Source organism: Myodes glareolus, chromosome 12, assembly GCF_982192425.1.
Source record: "Myodes glareolus chromosome 12, mMyoGla1.1, whole genome shotgun sequence".
Lineage (NCBI taxonomy): Eukaryota > Metazoa > Chordata > Mammalia > Rodentia > Cricetidae > Myodes > Myodes glareolus.
Genome location: NC_142037.1, coordinates 17,557,747 through 17,576,635, shown reverse-complemented (window position 1 = coordinate 17,576,635; position 18,889 = coordinate 17,557,747). Strand labels below are relative to the sequence as shown.

General features: G+C 48.3%; 1 protein-coding gene and 1 non-coding gene across 2 annotated transcripts; one reads left to right on the top strand and one right to left on the bottom strand.

Moving 5' to 3' along the window:
- Nucleotides 1-874: 874 nt before the first annotated feature.
- Trnar-acg (transfer RNA arginine (anticodon ACG)) lies at nt 875-947 on the bottom strand. The gene has a single exon. It is a non-coding gene; the product is annotated as a tRNA-Arg (tRNA).
- Nucleotides 948-1,250: 303 nt separating this feature from the next.
- Prmt5 (protein arginine methyltransferase 5) lies at nt 1,251-11,245 on the top strand. The gene is made up of 17 exons (XM_048444976.3): nt 1,251-1,403; nt 2,020-2,138; nt 2,430-2,515; nt 3,401-3,535; nt 3,957-4,069; nt 4,191-4,240; nt 5,407-5,570; nt 6,704-6,865; nt 7,250-7,327; nt 7,419-7,477; nt 7,560-7,682; nt 7,769-7,944; nt 8,628-8,737; nt 9,080-9,173; nt 9,341-9,457; nt 9,683-9,747; nt 10,519-11,245. Exons 1-17 carry the CDS (start codon nt 1,294-1,296, stop codon nt 10,669-10,671), a joined length of 1,914 nt encoding a protein of 637 aa, XP_048300933.1. The 5' UTR covers nt 1,251-1,293; the 3' UTR covers nt 10,672-11,245.
- The last annotated feature ends 7,644 nt before the right edge of the window (nt 11,246-18,889 follow it).

Genomic DNA, 18,889 nt, shown 5'->3' with positions numbered 1-18,889 from the left:
ATTGTCTGGTCCAGATCATTGTTCATGCACCTCTCTATTACAGAGCACTCTCTTGACGACACCCACACCCCAGATCTGATTCTCCCTGAATGCTCCCACTGCAAGGACAAACAGCTGGATGTCATCCCTAACCGGCAGCCCCTCCCCTCCACCCCTACTCCTTGGTTTCTTGCTACTGAGTGAGCTCCTGAATTCTGTCAGTGCCTCCTTGTCCTGATTAGTTTTTTGTTCTTTTGTGTTTTTTTGTTTGTTTGTTTTTGTCAAGCTGAAACAAGGCAGAAGGAACTTCAGCTGAGAAAATGCCTCCACCAGATTGGCCTGGAGGGCCCTCAACATGTGTGGGCTTCTTGCTTCAGGTATGTGTTTCCTATTTCCCTCCTTAGATCCTTCCTTCCTCTGTCATTTCCTTCTTTTCCAGCTGTGGACAGGAGGAAATGTGAAACAGTTTCATGATTCCTGGGCATCGTAATCTCCATTGAATTCCTTTTCTCTGCGGGGAGTGCGCACGCGAAGATGTTTATTTACATCCGTGTTTGAGACAGAATCACTAGGAATTAGTGGCTAAGTTACTATGGTCTATTTTTAAGTGTAGCATAGTAATGAGACAAAGCTCATCTTAGTAGTCCATTCACTGAAATTTTCATGCTCAGATTCACTTAATTATACAAGAAGCAGCTTTGAAAAGAGGAGCGAGAAACGCCAGCATGCTTTGGCTGCAACAACCAAGTAGGTTAAGATCTGAAATTGACAGCGTGAGCAGAGTGAAGGAAATAAAGTGGTTGAGAGACAAGGAAAGAAAAATACGTCTAAACTCGTTGTTTAGGAACAAATGGTCTATTTGCAAGGGATGCAAATAAAGGAGTACCAGTCCCAACGAGCCAGCCAGGAGTCGAACCTGGAATCTTCTGATCCGTAGTCAGACGCGTTATCCATTGCGCCACTGGCCCGCAGACATTCTGGCCTGGCCCAATGATGATCCTTCAGGCTTATGCTGCAGGGTTGCATGGGACCTGTAGTCTCTCTGGAGCGCTTCAGACGGACAGGGCATTCTGGGAGATTGCAGAGCGTCACCAGTGTGAGGCTGTCATTGGTAGAACCAGGGAGCCACAACTACGTCACCGTGCGGCCTGTGGATTGGCGGGAGGGGCCGCAGGGTCCCTCCACCTCCACTCTAGAGCTGTGAAGACGCTTTGGTTGTTAGGGCGACTTGTCCCGCCTCTCGGGGACTCTTCTCAGCTTTGTGATTGGTCCTTAGTATCAAGGAATCCCGGCGTGGGCCGCGCGAGGGAAAAGATGGCGGCGATGGCAGTCGGAGGTGCCGGTGGCAGCCGCGTGTCCAGCGGCAGGGACCTGAATTGCGTCCCCGAAATAGCTGATACACTGGGTGCTGTGGCCAAGCAGGGGTGAGGGCTGGGCCTCCGCCAGAGGAATACGGGATCCAAATTTGGGGACCAAGGAGGGCAGACTAGTCCCCCGCGGGGGATGAGGGCTTGAGACACCATTACTCTTTGAGTGGGGAAGACTTCGGCCCCAAGAACGAGTGGATGAAACTCTGGGAGGCGTGTGGTCACGGAGTTCAAAAGTCAGGGGAGTTATTGAGTAAATTAGAAAAGGGACGCAAGTCAGCCCATCTAGGGCCTTGGAGGCCGAGATTGAGAGTAGAAGGAAGTATAAAGGGGCAAGCGCGAGAAGAGGTTAATCTGGCTGGGGAGGCATGGGCAGTATTGGAACAAATCTGAATTCGACAGTCCTGGAAAGCCAGTGTTATCAGGGAAGAAAGAATGCTACTTGACTTGGTTGTCCATCTTTTCTCATTCATCTTTCTCATGACTGTGCTTTGGGAAGACATGAATGTACAGTGGAGTGAAAGTGTGTGCCCCGGGCTGGGCTGAACTCAGTAGCCCGCGGGGTGATGATGGCTTTATAGAACTGTGCAAAGTCAAGACAGTTTAAACCCAGTTGGTTGGACCTCCGGGTCCTCACTTTACATGATAATTCTGAGTCTGTCGCGGTTTGTAGGTTTGATTTCCTCTGCATGCCTGTCTTCCACCCGCGTTTCAAGAGGGAGTTCATTCAGGAGCCTGCTAAGAACCGGCCTGGCCCCCAGACGCGATCGGACCTGCTGCTGTCGGGAAGGGGTAGGGACCATCCCATGTGCCCTTAATTATTATTAGAGGCAGCAATGACTTCTGCTTTATAGGCCTTCGTTTTCCTCCTTTTCTGACTTGATTATATTGGTTAGTCCTGTGATATAGGTAACTCTTGTTTTCTCCGTGTTGACTCACTAAAAGCCGCAGTCCCCGTTCTTTATCTGAGAGAAAAGACTTGGTTTCCCCTCTCCTCGTTATTTCCTGCTGAGAACTAGAAATTGAGCAAGAAAATGCCAGACCTCAATGAGTCTTTGTCTTTTCTTGGGTGGGGATGTGCAGACTGGAATACGCTAATTGTGGGAAAGCTTTCTCCGTGGATCCATCCCGACTCAAAAGTGGAGAAGATCCGAAGGAACTCAGAGGCGGTAAGGCAATTTGATTTTTCTCTGGGGTCCTTTTGAAGATTAGGTCTGATGTGGGTATTGTGGCACCTGCCTGTAATCTCAGCATTTGGAAGACTGTTCCACATCGGGTAGATAATGAAGGAGGATTGAGAGTTCCAAGCCAGGAAAAGAAAAGGAGAAAAAGAAAGAAAGAAAGAAAGAAAGAAAGAAAGGAGGGAGGGAGGGAGGGAGGGAGGGAGGAAGGGAGGGAGGAAGGAAGAAAGGAAGGAAGAAAGAAAGAAAGAAAGAAATTAGTTCTGTCGTCAGACTGGGTTAGAGTAACTGCCACTCCCCAGAACCCTGTGAATCAGAGAGTACAGTTAAATGCTGGGAGGTGGTCACATCTGTAACTCAACAGAGATAGGCAGATCTCTGAGTTGGATGCCAGCTTGGTCTACATGGAGTTCCAGGCCACTCAGGGCTACGTTCTAAGACCTTGTTTCATTCCAATTTTAGTATATGTGCTGCCGAAGTGCGCATGAGGCTCTGGTTCAAAAAAATAAAAAAGTTTGAGTTCAAGGCTAGCCTGGTCTACATAGTTCTAGGATAGCCAGTTCTAGGATAACCCTGTCTGAAAAAGACAAAAATCACTGAGCGGTGGTGGTGCACGCTTTTAATCCTAGCATTTGGGAGGCAGAGGCAGGCGGATCTCTTCTGAGTTTGAGGTCAGCCTGGTCTACAGAACTAGTTTCAGGACTGTGAAGGCTGAGTGAGGAAGATTGCCTCCAATTCAAGGTCAAACTTACAATATTGAATTCCAGAACAGCCTGGGATGGGATACAATGTTGGATCCAGTTTTAACTCCTCCCTACCTCAGAAGTATTTGGTTCCTAGCTCTCAATGGTTTTCTCGTTCCCTGTGTTTCAGGCCATGTTACAGGAACTGAATTTTGGGGCATATTTGGGTCTTCCAGCTTTCCTGTTGCCCCTGAAGCAGGAAGATAACACAAACCTGGCCAGAGTTCTGACCAACCATATCCATACCGGCCACCATTCTTCCATGGTATGGTTTCTTGTGTGTGTTGTGATAGTCAGCTGTGAGGAGTACTTTTGCTAGTTATGCCCCGGTGCGTTTGGCTGAATTGAAATGTCAGTACTGCCCACTGCCCACCTTCCACACCCCACCCCACCCCCAGCCTCAAAGTGGTGTAGAGAGTTTCAGAACAGAATCTGTGGGGCTAGCGGTTCTGGGTGAGTCTTACAACGTAAAACAAAAGCAAGTCACAGAAAATACTTAATTGTTTCTAGTTAAAATAAAAGTATGTGTCTGCATAAGGACATGTATGAGATATTAAACACAGATGTAATCAAGTTTAGAAAAGCACATAAAGAGATTGTGATCTGGATCAAGGTCTTTTGAGGAAACTTTCTGGACCCAGTTAGTTGAAAACAGTGTTCTAACTAATGGTCCTGATCATATGCAGTTCTGGATGCGGGTGCCCTTGGTGGCTCCAGAGGACCTGAGAGATGATGTCATTGAGAATGTCCCAACTTCACATACGGAGGAGTACAGTGGAGAAGAGAAGACGTGGATGTGGTGCGTCTCCTCTTCCTGCTCGTCCTGCTCGGGGTGGGGTGAGGAGTACGGGGACCGGAGGAAGAGCTTGAGCTGTCAGTCACATGCATTTGACGATGTTCTTGTTTCTGATTCTGGGCAGGTGGCATAACTTCCGGACTCTGTGTGACTATAGCAAGAGAATTGCAGTAGGTAAGTCCACAAGGGTCCTGGGATGGGAGTAACCTCCTAGGAGTAAGAATCAGCAGGCTGGGCAATCAGCAGGCTGGGCGTGGTGGCCCACTGCTTTTCATCCCAGGGCATGGGAGGCAGAGGCAGGTAGGTCTCTTTGAGTTCAAGGCCAGCCTGGTTTACAGAGCTAGTTCCAGGAAAACTAGGGCTGTTACCAGAGAAACCCTGTCTCAACAAAACAAAACAAACAAACAAAAAAACCCAAAACAAACAAAAAACTAAAAGCCAACAGTCTCAGAATTGGAGCAATGGTTCAGTGGCTAAGAGTGCTTACTGCTCTATTTTGAGGACCAGAGTTCAAATCCCAGCACCCACACTGGATGGCTCACGACTGCATATTATCCCTAGCTCCAGAGGATCTGATGCCCTCTTCTGGCCTTCATGGAACCTGCACACACATGGTATATGTACATATACGCTTGTGCACATAAATAAAAATAAAAGTAACTCTAAACAAAGATCAACAGTCTCGTGAGGTTGGGGGTGTAAGTCAGTTGGTAGAGCACTTGCTGCTTTTATACATGAAGCCCTAAGTAAGATCCATAGCATAACACACAAAACCAGATGTCAAGGCACGTGCCTGCAGTTCTAACACTCAGGAGGTGGAGGCAGGAGGATCAGAAGTTCATGGGAGTTCAGTGTTATACTGGGCTACTTGAGACCTGCTCTGAAAACAGAACCAGCACTGGTCATTCTATTTTCATGCACCTTTTTTTGCGGGGAGGTGTCAGTTTTCGAGACAGGGTTGGTTTCTCTGGGTAGCCCTGGCTGTCCTGGAACTAGCTTTTGTAGACTAGGCTGGCCTCTAATTCACAGAGATCCTCTTGCCTCTGCCTCCCGAGTGCTGGGATTAAAGGCATATGCCACCGCCAACTGGCCTATTTTCATGCACCTTTAATCCCTGTATTTAAGAGGTGGATCTCTGAGTTTGAGGTCACCTTAGACTGTACAGTGAGAACTTGTCTAAAAAAAGAAGAAAGAAGTGAGTTCTGTGTGTGTACTGGGCATTTTGGCTGCTTTCCTTGGGCTCAACCACCTGTTTTTAACAGAAGGAAAAACCTTGTACCCAGTAAGGCACGGTTCCCTGCCGAACCCCAGGTGATAGGCCTTTTTCTTCCTTTGTGTAGCTCTCGAAATTGGGGCTGACCTCCCGTCTAATCACGTCATCGATCGTTGGCTTGGAGAGCCCATCAAAGCAGCTATTCTCCCCACCAGCATTTTTCTAACCAACAAGAAGGGATTTCCTGTTCTTTCTAAGATGCAGCAGAGGCTGATCTTCCGGCTCCTCAAGGTGGGTAGCCCAATGGTATCGCCTGACTCACTCAATTGTACTTGACTTTTTTCCCTCTGGAAGAGGGTCAGGTGATTGTTCTCCTTGTGATTTCTGGAGAAGGAACCAAACTGCATAAGGAATGTGTTATATAAGTATTTAAAGTAAGAGGCTGGGTGTGGTGACTTACATGCTGGTCATCCCAGCACTGGGAGGCAGAGGCAAGCAGATCTCAGTTCTCAGTCAGCCTGTGCAGGCCCTGTTGGTCTCATGAACAGGCAAACAAGTAAGAAGTTAAAGGTCCTTGTGTGTAGGAGTGTGAAGTCCTTGTGTGTAGGGAGTGTGAAGCTCATTGCACTCCCAGATCACCAGAGAAACCAGGAGTGTTAAGCATGCAGGATTGTCCTTTCAAAGGGAAGGACATAAAACCTGTCTTTCCATCCAGAAAGCTTAGAATATAAGTGATCAGTAGCTTAGCAATCTGTGTTATATGTTGGGCCAGACCGTATCAAACTTCTACAACCAGGACTAGCGGTGACAATTACATACTATCTGTATAGCCAGGGACTTCCCCAGGCTCCCAGGTGTGGCTAATAGCCCAAATGACCTCTACACTATCTGTATGACCAAGACCAGGCCAGATCCTTAGGCCCATCAGCTAGTACAGGCAGCCTATCTCTAGAACCCATCTTCTTGGAAGAAACGACAGATACTTTGAGTTGAGTTTTGATGTAATTATGCCTCTTTGTGCACCAGGGATTGTATTATCCCAGCAAACGTTTTCTCAAATTCTACTGTGTTTAAATATGCTGGCAATGAACTGCCTGGCATCAGACTCCCAAAATTTGATGCAGCCTAAGTAAGGCTAAACTGAGTTTTCATTCTTACCTCTTTGGGGATTGTTTTCCTGCCTGCCATGTCCCTGCAGGAACCCCCCCACCTCCCACCACTTGTAGCCCTTTGAGTCAGGATGATGCTTTTTTGGCATACGAGGACTTCATAGATTTATCAAAGCCCCACCTTCTTTGGCACTGGGAATGACGCTGGAGAACTGGAGTGTGGGTCTTATTTTATGTTAGGGCTTCTGGTCATAAGCCATAATATCTGCGGATCATGGTTTGTGAGCTGGGCCTAACGCTCTGCCTTCCTCACAGTTGGAGGTGCAGTTTATCATCACGGGCACCAACCACCACTCTGAGAAGGAGTTCTGCTCCTACCTCCAGTACTTGGAATACTTAAGCCAAAACCGTCCTCCACCCAATGCTTACGAACTCTTTGCCAAAGGCTATGAAGACTACCTGCAGTCCCCGCTTCAGGTGGGTTTGGTGAGAAAGGGGACCAGAGAGGTTACTCAGCAGTTAAGAGCACTGGCTTCTCTTCCGGAGGACCTGGTTTGATTCCCAGCACTCCCATGGTGCTCACAGCTGTGACTCCAGTCCTGGATTCGGGTGCCCTTTCCTCTAGCACTGCCTGCATGTGGTGTACAGGTACACATACAGGCAAAAGACTCATACACAAATACTTTTCAATTGAAAAAATAAATCTCACAAAGCCATCATAATAATAATAATAGCAAGAGCTATCTCTTGAGAGTTGGTGATCCAGGATCCTACTAAAATTGAGGAAGCAATGGGAGATTTTTTTGATATTTTGGCCATTTGCCAAAAACTGGCATTTTTTTCTCTCTCTTCATTTACCAGCCACTGATGGACAACCTAGAATCTCAGACATACGAAGTATTTGAAAAGGACCCCATCAAATACTCTCAGTATCAGCAGGTATAGTGTTGGCTTCAGGGTGGCAGAGCACAGGGTAAGATCAGTGAAGAAGGGATTGTAGCTATGAGCTTTTCTGTTCCCCACCTCCCAGGCTATCTATAAATGTTTGCTAGACCGAGTACCAGAAGAAGAAAAGGAGACCAATGTCCAGTGAGTGCTTTTTTTATGTTCCCGGGGAGCTCTGGGCATGTATCTCCATCTGCTCAGTTTGCTTGACTCTCTTTTTCCTTAGGGTCCTGATGGTGCTAGGTGCAGGCCGAGGTCCTCTGGTGAATGCATCTCTCCGGGCAGCCAAGCAGGCTGACCGGCGGATAAGGCTGTATGCTGTGGAGAAGAACCCCAATGCTGTGGTGACGTGAGTAGCAGCCTGCTTGCTGGGCAGCTTGTCCTGGGTCCCAGTGTCCAGCTCCAATGCTTCCTATTTTATCACCTCTGTTTCAGGCTGGAGAACTGGCAGTTTGAAGAATGGGGGAGCCAGGTGACGGTTGTCTCATCAGACATGCGGGAATGGGTGGCTCCAGAGAAAGCAGACATCATTGTCAGTGAGCTTCTGGGCTCCTTTGCCGACAATGAGCTGTCCCCCGAGTGTCTAGATGGAGCACAGCACTTCCTGAAAGGTTTGTCCAGGTTGGGTTGCTTGGTCTGGGAAGCAGCCTGGGGAATCGGATCAGATCATATGGCCGTAAACTGCTGCTTGTTAGATTAGAAAATGATATCCACTATCAAAACTTTGGAGAGCTAAAAGTGGGGGGATGACTAGAGATTCTTTACCTGAGGTCTGTGGATTCCTTGAGTTATCATAATGTGTGTGCACTTGGAGGGCCAGGGAGTAGGATCTAGCCATAGAGCATTTACAACCTCTACCATAAGGTGGTATTTGAGCTTAATGGTCATTGGGAACTTTCATGGGGTATTATGATCCTCACAAAATTCCAAAACCATCAGATTACAGATACCCATCAGCGGTGGGCTGTGTACATGATGTGGTCCCATAGGATTATGTCATCAGGGACATAGTCACCTTAGTTTGTGTAAGGACTGTTGTTTTTCCATAGTAATTTAGCAGTCACTGCAGAATTTGTTGTTACTAAGTAGTGCATAACTCTATGGCACATTTCTTTATGTTTACTCTGTGGCTCTAAATTAGTCTAAGAGTGGAATCCCTATGGCACATCAACCTGTCTTCCTGCCATGCCTATAGCAGCCTTGACTTGGCTTGTTTTATTGTTGAAGCCTTCAGTCAGTGCAAACATGCTATTTCCCTCCATTTGGAAACTGATTTGACCCTGTTGCTCTGCAGATGATGGTGTGAGCATCCCTGGAGAATACACCTCCTTCCTGGCTCCCATTTCTTCCTCTAAGTTGTACAATGAGGTCCGAGCCTGTCGGGAAAAGGACCGCGACCCTGAGGTAAAGAGCTGCTTTTCTGGAAGGTGGGAATATTCTTTAGTCTTCTCTATTTTCTTCTGTGGAGCAGATGAAGAAGGGAAAGAAATTGGGACTGAAAGAAGTGGTTGACGAGAAGCAGTGTTTTTGTCTGTTTCTTTGATCCTGGGGTTTGAGCTCCCTCTGGGGAAGTTGGTGCCTCCTGTCGGTGTCCTCTGGTTCTTGCTCTCTTACTCTGTGCGGGCACAGTTTGAGGTGCCTTACGTGGTTCTTACTCTGTGCAGGCACAGTTTGAGATGCCTTACGTGGTTCTTACTCTGTGCGGGCACAGTTTGAGGTGCCTTACGTGGTTCTTACTCTGTGCAGGCACAGTTTGAGATGCCTTACGTGGTTCGGCTGCACAACTTCCACCAGCTATCTGCACCGCAGCCCTGTTTTACCTTCAGCCATCCGAACCGAGGTAGGTTTCCGCATGGCCATCCTGACTGGGAAGGGTGTGAGCTGTTCTGCTTCTTCCCTTGTTATCCGAGTCTGCGCATCTGGTCCTCTGGGGCTAGCTCTTACTCTACGTCCACCAAGTTGTCTAGGGTTCTGGCCCTTGTCATCCTCCCACATCTTTCTCATCAGATCCTATGATTGACAACAACCGCTACTGTACCCTGGAGTTTCCCGTGGAGGTGAACACGGTGCTGCATGGCTTTGCAGGCTACTTTGAGACTGTGCTTTATCAGGACATCAGTCTGAGTAAGTGACTGGAACAGTATCAGAGGGCATCACGGCAGGGGTGGCATTTGTTCAATCTTATGTTCTTGGGACTGCTCCAGAATACTCCTTGGGTCCAGCACACTAATTTAGCAGGGGCCCAGAGTCAGGGCAGGGAGATCTTTGATTCTTCCTTTCGTGATCACAGACGATCATAGGTGGGAGAGAAAACGGAGCCTCGAGGTTTCTGTTGTTCCGTCTCCACAGGTATCCGTCCAGAGACCCACTCTCCTGGGATGTTCTCCTGGTTCCCCATCCTCTTCCCCATTAAGGTAGGAGTCACCTCTAAGGCTGTAGGCTGAGGGAGGACTGCCCCTCTGCTAGTTGGCTCTGTCACTTGCTTTGAGAAGTTGGTACATCTTGGTTGGGATTACCTCAATGACTTACCTGGACTCCCGGCATCTCTGACCACTCCTGCCCAGTCTTCACCTGGGACAGGAATCACTGTTTAAACTGTAACTTGCATTCACCTCACTATTAACCCTTCAGTGCCTTCCCGCTGCCCTCAGGGGAAAATCTGGACTGATGTTGTAAGAGTTGGTTTGGTGGATTTTCCTGTCTCCCAGCTGTCGTCTCTAGTGTTTATTCCTCTCTGCTTTGCCTGTGAGGGTCTTTGCTCATCTTGCCGCCCTGCTAACTGACCTAGGTTTCCGGGAACATTTCTACTGTCAGATGGTTTTCCAGGCCTGCTAGAATAGGTCGGCTTCCTCTTAGGTGTTTTCGTGGCGTCCTGTCCATGCTCATAGGAATCGCCACCCTTTGTCGCTAAGTGTTCCATATTTTAACACAGCAGATAAGTTGTGAAGGTCAAAATATTTTGCTGTGTTTATCTTTTGTTTGGTTTTGAGATAGGGTTTGAAGTTATGGCCCAAGTTGGCTTTGATTTCCTGATCCTCCTGCCTCAGCCTCTTGGGTGCTGGGATTATAGGTTTGTACCCCACATTTGGCTGTTTGTCATCTAATCTCTGCCTATCCTAACATATTTTTATTACCAAGCATAGTTCATGAGCTCTTCCTAACCCTCCCTGTCTTTCCTATTACAGCAGCCCATCACGGTGCGTGAAGGGCAGAGCATCTGTGTGCGTTTCTGGCGATGCAGCAATTCTAAGAAGGTGTGGTACGAGTGGGCGGTGACAGCACCAGTCTGTTCTTCTATTCACAACCCCACGGGCCGCTCCTATACCATCGGCCTCTAGCCCTGTGTGCAGTGTTGGAGCCATGGAAGCGCTTTGAGTTCTGTCCCACAGCACAGAAGGTGCAGGATATCTGCTGGTTCATTTCACCTGTGAGCCCCTCGCCCGCCCGTCAGAGAGGACCGCTTCAGTCTGCTTTCCTACCTATGTCAAGGTGGGCGAGGGAGGCATTCCAGGACTAAGCATGCTGGTGCACACCTCTGATCCCAGCACTCTGGAGGCAGAGGCAGGTGATCTGAGTTCAAGGCTAGCCTGGTCTGCCTAGCGAGTTTCAGGCCAACTAGGGCTGCATAGTGAGACCCTGTTTCCCAAAAGGAAAAAAGAAGACGGGACACAGACCACCAATCCTCAAAGGCCTCTGGCTAGGGAATGAAGGATTAGTAGTGCTGGATGTGAAGCAGCATGAACAGGAACTCAGCCTTCAGAGCAGGGGTCGGGGGAAAACAAGGTTTGTGGAACAGCCCCAAGAACATGCATTGAACAAATTTCCAGCCTTTGCCTTATTCTGTAGTTGTTTGGATGGCTTTGTGTAAGGAGGAAACACAAATAAAGTGAAGTTATGGCCTCTGCTGCTTTACTCGGCTGCTTTCTGCCTGTTTTCCTCCGCTTCTCTTAAATCTGGGCATGCCAGGTCTGTGCTCCTGCCTTACTAGGATCCAAAGGACCTGAGAAGCTGAGTGAGAGCTGGGGGTGCTCCTAGTAGAGCACGGAGTATTTGGTGGTAAACTGTGAGGTCCTGAGTCAGTCCCCACCCCCACACCTCCACACACCCCTCCCCTGGGGCTTCTGGGTGTAGGCTTTCTGACTGGTCCATTCGGTCCATCAGTCTCTTCTCTAGGAAAGAGATACAGCCTTCTCTGTTAGTATTCAGGCATCTGCACTGGCCTGCCCTTGGAGTCTATGTCCTCAGCTGTAGTCAATAAAAGCACCTCTTGTGCACATTCACTACGGTCCCTTTTAAAAGGGCTGCCTGCCTCCCATCCTCTGTCACTCCTGTCCCCAGAGGCTTGTCTCCCCTCTCCTCTCCCTCCTTTTCCCATTCACTTTCACCCAATAAAAAACCCCTCCACCCGAGCTCTGTGTGTGGCATCTTTCTCCCTTGTGCTGCTTTTTCTAAATTACATTTGCCACTCTGGGGAAGCATGGTATGTGTAAAGTTTACTAGCTTCTGCATGCCTTGGATGGTCTGCCAGGCATCTCTAGTCCAATTGTCCATTTTACAGAGGGGAATTGAAGTCAGTACAGTGAAATGACGTGACTACATCTCCAAATTAGTACTAAAACTTCGGCTCTAACAGCAGTGACTTGGGGGCAGTGCATGACTGGGCACTGAAGTTCCCAAGAGTTTTGGAGTGAGGGTTGGCGCCATCAGTTCTTCTCATAGAGAATACTAAGTGCAGCATCCGTGTCACTGAGGAATGACCTCGGTTTACGTTTGCAGTAGGGGGCAGTGTGGGTGCTGATTTGGACAGCAGTATAGCCTAGGAACCAGTGGCAATATTCAAGTCCCATGTAGTGGGGTCAGGAGGGGCAGTCTGGAGGGCTGGGTAGCTGCCCACCCAGGATGGAGGTGTGGGACCCTACAAAGCCATCGCCAAGAAAACGGATCCTATCCTCTACAAGTGCCCAAGCTGTTGAGTGAGCATCAGCATCTGTGTTGGGGGAATGAGTGAGTCTTTCCTCCGTCTGTTTCCCTTACTTCTGCAAGTCACTTAACCAAGGAGTAAGTGGTGAGCACCTGCCAGGTTCCGCCATCCCTCAAACGCCAACATTTGGTAAGTTCTTCCTGAAGTGGCTGATTGGTTTTTAAGCATTCCTTCGTCCCTTCAGCAATGTCCTCATTTGTCAGCGTCCAGGCATTGCTATGGCAGGTGGTTAATGTGGTATTTGGAGCAGGGGTGGAAGAACAGCCTGCAGCGCATTGATGAGATTTAATGCCCCTTGAAGGGCTGGAGAGATGACTCATCAGTTAAGGATACTAGTTGCTTTTTCAGAGGACCTGGGTTCAATTTCCAACACCCACATGGTATTCACAACCTTCCATAACTCCTGTTCCCGTACCTCTTCTGAGCTTCATAGGCAACAGGCACACACATGCGGCATAGGCATGCAGCCAAAACACCCATTCACATAATTAACGGATCTTGACCCATAAGTTATGGTCAAGCGCTGAGAGGTCTTGACAATTACCACCTTAAGATGCATAATATTTGGACCATTACTGCTTTTAGAAGTCCTAGAAAAACCCAACTAAACACAGTTGGGTTTAGTCCAACTACACCCAATGAGATTGTCGGGTCAGGCAGGGTGAGGCTGAGGAGGAGGACTGATTAAATCCTGGAGTTCAGGGCTACAGTGCCTTCTGCTACTGACCACAAGTTCCAGCATCAGTTTGGTGGTGACTCCCTGGGAGAGAAGGACCACTACCGTTGCCCTAGGAGAACGGCCTCCACAGGCTCATATATTTGAATACTTAGTCCCCAGCTGGTGGAACTATTTGAAAGGATTGGTAAGTGTGGCCTCATTGGAAGAGGGTGGTGTCATCGAGGGTGGGCCTTGAGGCTTCAAAACCAGCACCATTCCCAGCTGGCTCTCTCTGCTTCCTATTTGTGGATCCGGAAGTAAGCTCTTAGCTACTGCTCTAATGCCATGCCTGCCTGTCTACTACCATGCTCCTCACCATGATGGCCATGGACTAACCCTCTGAAATCGTAAACCCCAAGAAGCTCTTCTGTAAGTTGCCTAGGTCAGAGTGTTTTATCATAGCAATAGAAAAGTAACTAAGACAGGTTCAAATTGTCCTACATTCCTTCCTTTCCTTTTCCCTTTCCTTTCTTCCTTCTTTTTTTTTCTTATTTCTTCCTCCAAGTCTGGCTGTCCAGCTGGGTAGACTAGCCCCCGGAGTCCTCCCCCCCCCCCCCCAGCTCTCCCTCTTCTTGTTCTTCTTGTTCTCTCTGTCTGGCAGCCCTGCCTGTTTCTCTCTTCTGCCTAGCTATTGGCTGTTCAGCGCTTCATTAGATCAATCAGGTGTTTTAGACAGGCAAAGCAACACAGCTTCGCAGAGTTATCTGCAACAAAAGAATGCAACACATCTTTGCATCTTTAAACGAATGTTCCACAGCATTAACAAGTATAACATATCTTCAACTAATATTCCACAGCAGATGGCTAACATCAAAGTTTACTGGTCTGATCTCTTCCTTTGGGGCTGTTTTCTTCTGTGAGGCAGTTGGGAACTTGTTAGGGATTGAGAGCACTGACTTTTTTCTTTGCCTACCCTTGTTCTCTGCTCAGCGGGTTAGTGGTGGTGAGACATCCTTGGCCCTCTTCTCGGGACGAGCAGCAAAGGCCAGAGCTTACAAACGACTCTCCACTGATGACCCCCAGCAGCATTAGTTGCAAGGCAGTACCGGAATAGCATTAAACCCAAGGGAAAGATATCCTGGCAGCTGGGAGCCAGGGATACCACAAAGTCACAGTGCACAACGAACCTTACTGAGCACTTGTGTATCTCGAGGGACTTGCAAGTACTGTCTAGGGGAGCTCCACTACTGAGGAGACAGACAGTGAGTGTGGCCAAAAAAATGGGGAAGGAGACAACTGTGACTCTGGAGAAGCCACTAGAACAGAGGTGGATGCTCTTTTTTTCCTTTCTGTTTTTTTAAGACAGGATTTCTTTGTGAAATAGTCCTGGTTGTCTTGGAACTCCCTCTATAGACCAGGCTGGCCTTGAACTCACAGAGATCCACCTACCTCTGCCTCCTAAGTGCTGGGGTTAAAGGTATGCCCCACCACTGCCTGGTTGAGGTGGGTGCTCTTAACTTCTGAGTCATCTCTTTAGCCCTCCCCCGGTTTTGAGACAAAAAGCTCACTAAATAGCCTTGACTGGTCTGAATTCTCTATAAAGTGGTTTGAAAGAAAATGGCCCCCAGAGGGAGTGGTACTATTAGGAGGTGTGGCTTTGTTGGAGTGGGTGTGGCCTTGTTGGAGGAAGTGTGTCATTCTGAAGATGGGCTTTGAGGTCTCATATATACTTAAGCCACATTCTTGAGTCAAGGTGTAGGACTCTTGCTACCTCTCCAGCACCATGTCTGCCTGCATGCTGTATGTGGAGGCAGAGTTTTTCTTTTGTCCCAACTGAGCCTGGTCCCAAATAATCACACAAAAGCTTATATTTATTACAAAATATTTGGTCTATACTTCAGGCTTATTACTAACTAGCTCTTGCAACTCAAATTAACCCATTTCTATTAACCTACTTTTTGCCATGTGGCTTCGTGGCTTTACCTGCTTTCCAGCATCTTGCTTCTCCAGTGGCTGACTTGCCTCTCTCAACCCCGCCCTTCTTCCTCTCTGGATCTCTGTTTGGCTTTCCCGCCTGACCTTATTCTGCCTTGCTATAGGCCAAAGTAGCTTCTTTATTGAGAGGAGTTCATATTCACAGCATACAGAAGGCTTATCCCACAGCAGCATGCCACCATATTGCTCCATGAAAATAATGGACTAAATCTCTGAAAATGTAAGCCACCCCAACTAAGTGTTCTTCTCAGAGTTACTGTGGCCATAGTGTCTCTTCACGGCAAGAGAAACCCTAACTAAGGCAACAAGGCTGGTCTTGAGCTCACAGAGATCTGCCTGCCTCTGCCTCCCAAGAGCTGGGGTTAAAGGCGTGTGCCATCACCACACCCTACTTTAGGGGTGAGTTTTTAAAGACATGTTTTATAGAACTGGTGTATTGTGGGGCTCAAGAGATGGCTCAATGGTTAAGACAGCTTGATATTCTGAGTTGAGCTGAGCTGAGCTGAGTTCAGTTCCCAGTACCCATGTCAGATGGCTCACAACTGCCTGTAACTGACTGTAGGAATTCAGTGCTCTCTCCTGATCTCTGGGTACCACACACAGCCAGCATCCACTCAGACATACACACTGCCACAGTCCCTTCATCCTGCAGGACCTTTGCATTAGAAAAACGTGATGGAGGAGACGGGTGAGACAGATCAGTACTGGACACCTTTCATCTTTCCCCAACACCATAGCAGAGCTGTTTTCATTTCTGTTAACTGTTTCTTCTAGGTTTATCACAGGCTGCCCGCCACCAGATCTATTTTCTGGATTTAATCCAGGGAGCGTACATCCCGACAGCTGTTTACAAGGCTAAGGGTTGGGAGACAAGGTAGGCTATGTGGTATTGTAAGACTTGCTCACCTCAGAAGCATCCGGTAGGCAAGCCACATATCCCACCCAACCTGGAGCCGTCAGTCCTACATGCCAGCCTGGGAACAGGTAATACCAGAGTAAACAAGGCCGTCTGTCGGGCTAATTGCTCCATAGTGGCAAGAATGTTTAACTCTCTGTGTGACCCAGATGTGGAAAGGCTTCTGTTTTTGCCTCTTAGGTCAACAACCTTGGCATATGAGCAGGAGTCCCAGTACACACTAGGTTGCTGATGCTGCGAGAGACTAAAGAGCAAAAGCTCCTTGTAGCCGCTTGATCAGAGTGCACGCGTGTGCATGTCAGGGGCAGGTGCTGTCCAAGCTGGGGTAGTAGCTGAGGTCTAGCATCCTTGAGTCTGAGACCTTGAGTTGGGAGATTCCTGATACTTGATTGAATACTAAAACTTAGTTGTCCTTAGAGATGAATTAAAAGCCTGAGAATCTTTTTGGCTCTCAACTTGTTTCTCATTTATATATGTCTGTGCTGAGATTGAACCCAAGGCTTTGTGCATTCAGGGCAAGCACTCTACCCATGGGTCCCATGTGTCTTCCTCCTCTTATTTATTTATTTAATTAATTAATTTTTGGTTTTTCAAGACAGGGTTTCTCTGTGTAGCTTTGGAGCCTGTCCTGGAACTTGTTCTGCAAACCAGGCTGGCATCAAACTCACAGAGATCCGCCTGCCTCTGCCTCCCGAGTGCTGGGATTTTGGGTGTGCACCATCACCACCCAGCTTGTAGTTTTAATTTTTGAGACACAGTCTCACTATGTAGCCTTGACTAGATTGGAGCTCACTGTGGAGACCAGGCTGGCCTTCTGTAGACCAGGCTGGCCTTTCACTCACAGAGATCTGCTTGAATCTGCCTCCCAGGTGTGTGGATTAAAGGCTCATGCCTCCACATCCCCAAAAGATTTCATTTTATTTTGTCAGGTTTATTTTATGCGTGTGAGGGTTTTGCCTGTATGTATGTCGGTGTCCCAGATGCTCTGGGAGGTCGGAAGAGAACGTCAGATAGATCCCTGGAACTAGAGGTAGGGACAGTGGTGAGCCACTGCGTGGGTGCCGGGGAACTGAGCTCTGCTCCTCTGCAGGAACCTTACCCTTTGAGCCACCTCTCCAGCCTCCAAAGATCCGACCTTTCATCATGTGTGTGTGTCTGCGTGTCTGTGTGAATAAATGACATGTATGTGTGGGGGTGCCCTAGGAGGCCAGAGGCATCAGATCCTCTGCCTGTGGAGTTACAAATAGTGATGAAAATTGATTGGGTCACCTGGGAAAGTAATATACTCTCTTAATTTCTGAGTCATCTCTCCAGTCCCTGTATACCTACTTTGAAAACGACCCGGCAGACTAGATTTCTTGCAGGTCGGTAGTCTTTTCTCGTTGTTTAGGGTCTCAGTGGAGCTGGAGGAATGGAAAGTGATTGTCACTGTATTGGTTAGATGTAGTGATGTTTCCTTTGTATTTTAATAAATAAAGCTTACCTGAAGATCAGAATGCAAAACAGGCACACTGGTCAGCCATACAGGCCAGGCAGTGATGGCACACACATTTAATCCCAGCAGCCACACTAAATTAGCCATAGAGGCCGGGTGGTGGTGGTGCACACCCTTAATCCCAGCACTAGAGAAGAGTGTAAGGCGGGATGAGACAGGAACTCGCTCTCTTTCAGTCTGGAGATTTCACAGAGGTAAGAGCTCTCTAGTAGGGTGGCTGCTTTGCTTTTCTGATGTTCAGGTTGAACCCCAGTATCTGTCTCTGGGTTTTTATTATTCGTGCAACAGTTAGGCAGGTCCTGTTCAGGGAACCGTTATGGAGCAATGGAAATTTTAGGCTACATTTCCTGGGAACAGAAAGTTTGTGCCATAGCAAGGATTTGCTTGGGTAAGCAGTTCTGCTGGGGCTATTGGAGCTGAGGAAAGTTAAATGGGCTTGGGGAAGCTGCGTGGCCAGGGAGATGCGAAGCCTAGCCTATGTCTCTCATGGGTTCCTGATCCTGAGTGTGCCCAAGGAGCCCTGCAACAATTGAACTTGCTGGTCTACCTGTGACAGTTGGCCTATGACTAAGAGGGTGGATGATGGCACAGACATCACTTTTCTGATGGGGACCAGGGTCCGGATCTGGTGTCAGCAGGTGGATATTTGTAGCTTGTGGCCAGACTGGCAGAAGGTAGAGCATCCCTGCCAGGTGAGGAGCATGGAGGAGGATTGTAGATGGGGAATTGGAACTTTGCTCCTGCCACTGCTGTCGTTTATAGCTCAGTGGAGCAGCTCCCCTGGGCCCTGACCCCAGTGGTTCCTTTCTTTACAGGGTCTTTCGGTGTATCCCTGGCTGTCCTGGAACTCTGTGTCGACCAGGATGACCTCAAACACGCAGAGATCTGTTGTGTCCTGTTTGCACACCGTGTGACGATGTACTGCTGTGATTGGTGTAATAAAGAGCTAAATGATCAGTAGCTAGGCAGGAGAGGATAGGTGGGCTCTCCAGGGGTGGAGTGGGGGTGGAGGACTCTGGGGAAAAGGCGTTAGTAGCCAACAAGAGATGGAAGAGGAAACAGAAGGTACAGGATGGAGAAAGGCAGCACCACATGGCAGGACATAAATGAATATAAACAGATTAATTTAAGCTTTAAGAGCTAGTTGGGAATAAGCCTAAGCTAAGGCCAAGCTTTCAAAATTAATAATGTTTCTCTGTTGTTATGAGCTGGTGATCCAAAGAAAATATGACCACAGAGACTTCCTGCTTCCGCCTCCTGAGTGCTGGGATTAATGGTGTGTGTCTCTTCACCTGGCTTACCCATGTGGCTCTAACTGGCAGATTTACTAGAACTGGGAGAGGGAGAGAAGGGTTGGGTCTAGACAGAAAGGATGCTGTGTGCTCACTCGACCTCTCTGTTTTAGCTTTGATCAGCTCTGAACACCGTCACTCAGGCAATTCCTTCCCAGTGCTCCCAGCTCCCCAGCCTATTCACAGCGCCGAAACCGGGGCCTCAGGATTGGATCATTT

What these genes read in the sequence shown, in the direction of transcription:
- Prmt5 (XM_048444976.3), top strand. Translation starts at nt 1,294, where the DNA reads ATGGCGGCGATGGCAGTCGGAGGTGCCGGTGGCAGCCGCGTGTCCAGC. An exon ending in CTTCAGCCATCCGAACCGAG is followed by an intron (nt 9,174 to 9,340) that starts GTAGGTTTCCGC and finishes CTTTCTCATCAG; the next exon opens with ATCCTATGATTGACAACAAC. An exon ending in TTATCAGGACATCAGTCTGA is followed by an intron (nt 9,458 to 9,682) that starts GTAAGTGACTGG and finishes CCGTCTCCACAG; the next exon opens with GTATCCGTCCAGAGACCCAC.